Source organism: Antedon mediterranea, chromosome 3, assembly GCF_964355755.1.
Source record: "Antedon mediterranea chromosome 3, ecAntMedi1.1, whole genome shotgun sequence".
In the NCBI taxonomy this organism is placed as follows: Eukaryota; Metazoa; Echinodermata; class Crinoidea; order Comatulida; family Antedonidae; genus Antedon; species Antedon mediterranea.
The window spans coordinates 4,027,692-4,036,760 of NC_092672.1; the positions used below are offsets into that span (position 1 = coordinate 4,027,692).

Consider the following 9,069-nt stretch of genomic DNA (forward strand, 5'->3'; position numbering starts at 1 on the left):
TAATTTGTTCAAACGAATTACTAATTCGTTCTAACGAATTAGTAATCCGTTTGAACAAATTATTAATTTGTTTAAACAAATTAATAATTTGTTTAAACGGATTACTAATTCGTTCAAACGAATTACTAATTTGTTCAAACAGATTAATAATCCGTTTAAACAAATTATTAATTTGTTTAAACAAATTATTAATTCGTTTAAACGGATTACTAATTCGTTTGAATGAATTAGTAATTCGTTTGAACGGATTACTAATCCGTTTAAACAAATTAGTAATTCGTTTGAACGAATTAGTAATCCGTTTAAACAAATTAGTAATTCGTTTGAACGAATTAGTAATCCGTTTAAACAAATTAGTAATTCGTTTGAACGGATTAGTAATCCGTTTGAACAAATTAGTAATCCGTTTAAACAAATTAGTAATTAACAGATTATTAATCCGTTCAAACGAATTATTAATCCGTTCAAACGAATTACTAATTCGTTATAACGGATTACGTTCGAAAAACATATACTTAAAATGGCATTAATGGGCTTTCGTAGGTTACTGTAAATAATCAGTAAAACAAAGTTATAACCTGTTAAGTTTATGAAACCACATAAAAATGTGGTATTTTGAGCGGAAAATGAAGATTGAGGGCGCTGTTTACACAAGTAAAAAAATACACCTTTTTGCCTGTATCTAATTAAGTTTTAGCCATATTAATTTGAAAATGGTCTTATTTGATAGATAATTAAATTTTCTTTATGTCAAAAAAATAAAACTTTATATTTAAATACACATAATTCTGATAAATTCATGTGAAGTGCTTAAAATCAGCAAATTTAATATTATAACAAATGCTTACAAAGTTGGTGATCATAAATAAAATTATTTTACATTTCTATAAAATGTTGTTATTATACAACATATGAATGTAAATTTTTCGAACAATTTCACCAAAAAAAACCTTTTACGGCCAATAGTTTTAAGACTGTAGGAATGTGTACTACCTGTACAGGTCAAAGGTCAATAAGAAGATTTTGGGTCATTTTCTTGTAAAAGTTCTTATTAGACTGAATAGAAACATATACCTTCAGATTAATTTGAGCCCTATTTAAAGTTTGTCCAACTATTAGTTACGGAGTTATATGATATGTAGGTCAAAGGTAAAAAATGCCAAAAATCATACTTCCGGCCATTTTTGGACAAACTTTTCCATTAGAACGAATATTAATATTTCATTAATTATTTCATTTAAAATAAGCGTTGCAAAGATATGACCATTTTGTTTTCAATGGGTCAAAACATTCAAATTGAGGTCAGAGGTCAAAGATGAATTTTAGAAATTTGACAACATGGGTTTTTATAACCAGCATGATTCAATTATTCATAAAACACAATGTTTACACTTTCCCCATGATCTGCACACGAAGGCACTTTTTTTGACATAGGGATCTGGACTATTAGCTCCTGACACGTTTTTGGCAATTTCCTCTTCAAATAAACAGTTGGCGGTGTCTGTTTAGAGAGAACCTTTTCAAAAGACATACCGACAAAAAACTCCATTCTTTTTAATGTTGCTAGGCAGCTTAGTCTTGCACATGGATCTTTACAGAGTAACTACAGGAAAAAAAAAAAGTGATCATAAAGAAAAACTGATAAACTACCAGAGACTATTGGGTTATCCAAGTTCAGGCTGTTTTATACTGCAATAAAGAACGTATAGTTTGATTACAAAGATAAAAACGTGGTATTATTAAGGAACTATCAATCTGCGACAATCTAGTTGTGTTGCCAAAATAGTGTCCAAAAATGAATGTTCAAAGAGAATGTTGCACTGAATAAAGATGGCATAACTACAGTAATTCCTAGTTCATTAATTATGAGATGAGAATTAAAAAATTTAATTACTTAGAAATCAATCAACTGTTACCTGAAGAATGACGTCCTGAGCTGGATAACTAACAAATGGAGGTAACTTGAATTCCTTATTTATAACCTTATTATACATCTCAATGTGATTGGTGGAACCACTTAACGGATATTTACCCGTCATCAAGCAAAACATTATAATGCCGAGTGACCACCAGTCAACACGATGATCATAGTCACCCATATTTAGTACTTCAGGCGCTGAAAAAATTAAGGTAGATGTTCAGTTGTCCTGTTAAAAAAAAATATTAAAACTATGGTATAAATTTGGAGACTATTACAGAGCAGAATTTAGATTTGTGACCATGTTTAATTGCGGTGGTCGATATAGGATTTTAAAAAGACGGTAGGGCCGGAAATCAACAAAAGGAAGTTCTGTGCATCTCTCCTATTCTAGCTTACATTAACTATTAACTACATACTGTATTAACTACGAATTCAGCATTTTATTAATCAATCTAAAAAACTGTCTACCTGTTGAACAATAAACAATTTTGGATGATATTATTTAAAGATAGCAAAATGATTCACTTACCCTTATTAGAGATAATAATAGATATACAATTACCCACCCATATACATAAGTGTCCCACAGACACTGGACGTTCTGCCACCTTGCTTCAGCCATTTTGAAAGTCCAAAATCGGACAGAAGTATATACGAAAGCCCATTAATGCCATTTTAAGTATATGTTTTTCGAACGTAATCCGTTCTAACGAATTAGTAATTCGTTTGAACGGATTAATAATCTGTTCAAACGAATTAGTAATCCGTTCAAACGAATTGCAACATATACAACAAGTGCCATTTAAAGTATATGTTGTAATTCGTTTAAACGGATTACTAATCCGTTCAAACGAATTACTAATTTGTTTAAACGGATTACTAATTTGTTCAAACGAATTATTAATTCGTTCAAACGAATTACTAATTTGTTTAAACGGATTACTAATTTGTTTAAACGAATTAATAATTTGTTTAAACGGATTACTAATTCGTTCAAACGAATTAGTAATCCGTTTAAACAAATTAATAATTTGTTTAAACAAATTAATAATTTGTTTAAACGGATTACTAATCTGTTTGAACGAATTAGTAATTCGTTTGAACGAATTAATAATCTGTTTAAACAAATTAGTAATTTGTTTAAACAAATTAATAATTTGTTTAAACGGATTACTAATTCGTTTAAACGAATTAGTAATTCGTTTAAACAGATTAGTAATCCGTTTAAACAAATTACTAATCCGTTTGGACGGATTCCTAATTCGTTTGAACAGATTATTAATCTGTTTAAACAAATTAGTAATTCGTTTGAACGGATTAGTAATCTGTTCAAACGAATTAGTAATCCGTTCAAACCAATTGCAACATATACAACAAGTGCCATTTAAAGAATATGTTGTAATTCGTTTGAACGGATTACTAATCTGTTCAAACGAATTACTAATTTGTTTAAACAGATTAATAATCTGTTAAAACGAATTAGGAATCCGTTCAAACGGATTAGTAATTTGTTTAAACGGATTACTAATTTGTTCAAACGAATTACTAATTCGTTCTAACGAATTAGTAATCCGTTTGAACAAATTATTAATTTGTTTAAACAAATTAATAATTTGTTTAAACGGATTACTAATTCGTTCAAACGAATTACTAATTTGTTCAAACAGATTAATAATCCGTTTAAACAAATTATTAATTTGTTTAAACAAATTACTAATTCGTTTAAACGGATTACTAATTCGTTTGAACGAATTAGTAATTCGTTTGAACGGATTACTAATCCGTTTAAACAAATTAGTAATTCATTTGAACGAATTAGTAATCCGTTTAAACAAATTAGTAATTCGTTTGAACGGATTAGTAATCCGTTTGAACAAATTAGTAATCCGTTTAAACAAATTAGTAATTTGTTTGAACGGATTAGTAATCCGTTCAAACGAATTACAACATATACTTTGAATGGCACTTGTTGTATATGTTGCAATTCGTTTGAACGGATTACTAATTCGTTTGAACAGATTATTAATCCGTTCAAACGAATTACTAATTCGTTATAACGGATTACGTTCGAAAAACATATACTTAAAATGGCATTAATGGGCTTTCGTAAGTATATGACCGCCCTCATAAAGTAAAATATTCTCCATCTGAAAAGAAAAAATGAGTGTTTTTAAATCTTTCAGCCAAGCCAATTTAAACTCCCTGCCTGTAATTTGCTTCCAGAATCCAGAATTTGAATATGATCACTTTCAACAATCTGCATCTGCTACGAAAATAGAAATAATCATAGCAGAAGATGTTTAATAATTAGTTCTTTTATAATAATATATTAATATGCATATATACACACAACAGGCAAAGAACATTAATTCTAAACCGCCCGGTGGTATACTGAAATTAAATCAATTAATTTGAAACGATAAGACGAGGAAATCTGTGAGAATGAGAAAAAGTCGCCCCAACCGAGACTCGAACCCGGACCTTCTGCTTGATATGCAGCTGTCCTAACCATTAGACCACTGGGGCTTTCATGGTATTGATACTAACTATACTCACTAAATTGATTGAAAAAGTGTAAAAATACATTGTTCAAACTCGATTTGACTCTTAACATATTATGTATATATATTCATAATAAAAACTATTATTATATATAATATTTTACATTTTACATTTTTTTGAATACATACCTTTAAATCTCTATATATAATTCCTGCCCTATGTAAAAATGCCAAAGCCATCGCTATCTCTGCGATGTACAATCGCGTCGCAATCTCACTGAAAGCGCCCTCTAACAACCATAGACTATGAAGATCTCCATGAGTGGCATAATCCATTACTTTAAATCAGAACAAACAAAATAAATTATATTATTTGGAATATTTTTGTATTTTCAAATTGATTTCCCTAATATTTTTTTTGCATTTATTGAAAAAAAAAATATTTATTACCGTAGTATGTCCTTATCCGAGAAGACCACTAGGATTATGGCTGTGGAGTGCCTTGAACATGTGCCGATTTTATGGCTATGGTTGGCAGCGCCTCTGCCTTAAACCGCTTGATCACTCAGCTGATGGAACTCTCACATATATATAACTATATCTTTATTTGTGTAAATAAAACACATGTTAAACATAAATATATACATCATCATCTTAAATCCTGATATCTTAATCTGTCATCACACAGCTTCCAAATTATATATAGATATCGATATCAATACATATCTGAATTCAACAACAGTTTGTCTAGGTATGCAACTCACATAACAGCATCAACATTGGAGAAATGTATGTAACTGATTAAGAATTAACCATTAAGTTTCCATTACAAAAAGGCAAATTGTCCAACAAGAGCTAAATGTTAATATGAATGTATGATATAGATATAGAAATAAGAAAAAACTAAAGTATATTTAATATTTATTTTATTTGTAGCTTTGTGGATCTACAGTTTAAAAAAACATGATACAAAAAGAGACTATTTAGATGAGGGTGCCTTAATTGAATTGTGGAACAGGAACGTCAGCACATTCCTGTTAAATTAGAAAAAAAAACAGTAAACAACAATTTGATATTACATTCACCAATTACTGTTTAAAGCTCTGTCTACATTATCAAACATTATGTGACAAAAATATGTGATGTGCTCAAATATGGTAGTGATATGACATCATCATGTCCATATGGGCACATCACATGTCTTTGTCAAAAGTTTGATAGTATAGACAAGTCTTTACTCCACCAAGCAGTCTATGGTTGACAAGTATGAACAGAAGTTAAAATAATATCTGTTGCTTAAGTAACTATTATTTTACATATACCAATCAGGGGAAGATTTAGGCAGGGCTAAACAGGCTTTATCCCCACTTCCCCTAAAATTTAACAGCCATATCTTTTTTAAAAATAAAATTATTCTGCAACCTGACGGATCGTTTTATCATTTATGAAATATTTAGCGCCCCCCTCCACCCTAATCTATAACGCTGGATCCACCCCTGCTAATCAATATAGGCCTACCATTTACCTAAATTCATTCATGTTCGACATTTTAATCAATTTTTTAACACTGTATATTTCTTAATGAACATTTACCAAATAAAAATTTAGACAAATCTAAACTGAAATAGGACATACTTTTTAGCAAATAATTTTAAATAGATACATGAAAAAAACAAAAAATATAACCTCATGGCGGAGGTATAACCGTTATATAAAACAAAAATATTTACATATAAAAAAACAACTTATATAAAATGTATAAACAATTCTGACAATGTTGGTAATTGTGATGTTGACATATTTGGATGAGCATATTTTTTAGAAAAAATGGTACAATTGCACAAATTAATGTTGAAAATGAGGTAAACTGTCAGCATATGTGGAATATATGTTTGTGTACACGCCTTTTTTTTTATAGCAGTACTCAATATGTTTCTAGGTATAATTTTAATAATATTTGAAAAATCTACTCAAATTAAAAATGTCTATTTAATATAAGTTTACAGGGTTTTATTATAACCAGTGGTGACCCCAGGAAATGTCCGAGGGAGGGTAATTAACGACGGAGACTTGTGGGAATTTCTCTCCAAAGTATTAATACCTGTAGTATGATAGTATGCAATGTTTTATCAACCAATGCACTTTATTTGAACATTTACTGTAAATTCTTGCACCTGATTTGCACAAAAGAAACGTATAAATAATATAAATATAATAATATATATATAAAAAAAACATTTATGAAAACAAAGCTTTTATGGTATTGTACATTTATACATTGACATATTTACTATACATGGAAATTGAAATATAAATTAAAGGAATGTTGTTTTGGATAAAAATAAATATTAAAACAGATTGCACGTAGCAAAACTTGGAAAGTTTTACAATTAAATAATGTTGACTAATAGTACAATAAATCTAACACCAATTCACTATGTTGTTTGAAGCCAACTACAGTACACCTACTACACCTTTAGGACCCCAACAAATGTTCCCTTAAAGATGTATTGTCCTCCAAAACATGAAAAATAAAGATTAATTAAATCAGACTTTGAATATGTTATTTTGTAGTTTTAATAAAGTTAAAGATGTATTGTCCCCCAAAACATGAAAAATGAAGATTAATTAAATCAGACTTTGAATGTGATTTAATAATTCCGTAGAGAAAAACCGGTAAAAACACCAAATGTTTTCACTTATAAATTGACAAAATAAATGGTTAAAATCAACCAAAAACCCATTGGCTGGCAGCCATTTCAAGCTCTCCTTTTTCTTTTAAATTACAGGTAAATACATTTTTTTCGATCCAATTTCTGGTCAAAGTGGAACTATTATGTGACATTAAAATGGCATATTCAACAAAAATCTTGTTGAGAATTTTAAGGGGGACAATACATCTTTAATAGGTATGTCCAAAAGGAAGGGTTTTTCTGCATATCTTTTTTGTAGCTTGTATTAAAGGTCTGTGTGGATTGAAAATCTATATACAGTATGGTTGGTTATCTAATGGTATAAATGTTGCCTTATAGGTTCAAATCTTACCAGAGACATTTTTTTTTATTTAACAAAATGTTTGAAACTTCTGTTTGGATTGGAATAGTTTGCCATATCATATAGTAAATGCATCCTCTATCAATAATTGTAAAACCCATCTTGAAACACACTGGAAAACCCACAACCTAAAGTTTGAACCATATAACCAAGATGTTCAAAGAGGGACTCACAAACCTTAACAGGTTTATAGTCTAAAGGTCAAGGTAAGTTTTGAAGCAAAAACCAACTGAATTGGCTCCATGCCTTCAGTCACTTTGGAGGGTTCCAATTGGCGCCAGGCTTTTAGTCTCTGGGGCTGGGTCCTATTAAACAGCACACGCCATACAGCACTGTAATAGTATCACTTGTGCCTAACCTTAGACAATAATGCATGTTATATAACACCTAAATAAATTCCTGTCATTTGATTGGACGAATGTGGGTCACATGGCGTGCAATAGTAAGCACTATTAAACGATCGTTTACGGAAAAAATTTTGTTTGCGTTTGGAAAATATTTTGTTTTTAAAACAAAATATAATATAATATATAATATACTATTGCTTTTGAAATACAACAGCGCCACCTATTTTGTACTTTCGCGGCGATTTGAATGTTATGACTGGTTTTTCGCGATGGAAGTAAATTTCTGGAGAGATATACGTACTAATTTAGATCAAAAAGCCATTTAAAATTAGCTTTAGATCGTTTGTAGGATTTTGATTAATTAATGGGAACATCTCTAAAAGATGTGAAATCGTTGAAAAAAACATAATTAGCCTAGATGAGTTCCAGTTGCCTGTTGAAGTTTTGCCTTTCAGCCTAGCTAGTAGGCCTGTTAGTACTAGCAAGGTTAAAACGTCTAGTTTGTTTGGTCGTTTGTTGACATAATTAACACTAAAGTAGGTGTGTTTATAAAATCCATATAAATATAACATTTAATATAATATTATAAAACACCAAATGGTACTGTCAATGTGAATCAAATGTAAGCCTAAGCCTACCTTTTATTTGATTCCAATGACAGGATTCTATTTAGATGTTATATAAAACAAATAATGAATGCTTTATATTCGTAAATGAATATTTGGTGAATGATGAAAGGTTATATATCAACTGGACTTCGCCTCGTTGTTCACCTCATGCCATTATTTGTACCATTAAACTCATAAAAATTCATTTTTTGTAGATTATCATTTACAAATAGTGTTGTGTGGTGTTTAGTAGAGGACTAAACAGACTCCCACTCTTTTTGGAGGGCTAAGGGCACTAGTCAATCCAACATGCTCAATAGTCTCCTGCCTTTGGTCTCTCTGGAGTCAGTCCAAATGTTCACATAGCGCCAGTTTGGCTGTTATGTCACGTACGGCGCTCCATATGAGCCCCCTCGTTGTTGTTGTTTTACATACGAATGTTTACTGTTTGCTTTGTTAATAAAGTTACATTATTGTTATACCTCAAGTATCGGTTATTCAGTTGTATTATCTGTGTGAGTATTGTCTATATTATTACCAAGTTGGCGTGGTGGCAGCGTCGGGAGACGAAAATCCTACGCAACACATTTTACTGCCCACAAGAATATCGACTTACCGTCTACACAGGAGGCAGACCT

The 9,069-nt window shown here is 30.4% G+C and overlaps 1 protein-coding gene across 1 annotated transcript; it reads right to left on the reverse strand.

The window, feature by feature from the left end:
- Positions 1–1,002: 1,002 nt before the first annotated feature.
- LOC140043585 (ribosomal protein S6 kinase-related protein-like) lies at positions 1,003–4,758 on the reverse strand. Its single transcript, XM_072088108.1, has 6 exons — positions 4,612–4,758; positions 4,038–4,068; positions 2,488–2,574; positions 1,917–2,116; positions 1,421–1,603; positions 1,003–1,056 (listed from the first exon to the last, which is right to left on the reverse strand). Exons 1-6 carry the CDS (start codon positions 4,756–4,758, stop codon positions 1,003–1,005), a joined length of 702 nt encoding a protein of 233 aa, XP_071944209.1.
- Between the last annotated feature and the right edge of the window lie 4,311 nt (positions 4,759–9,069).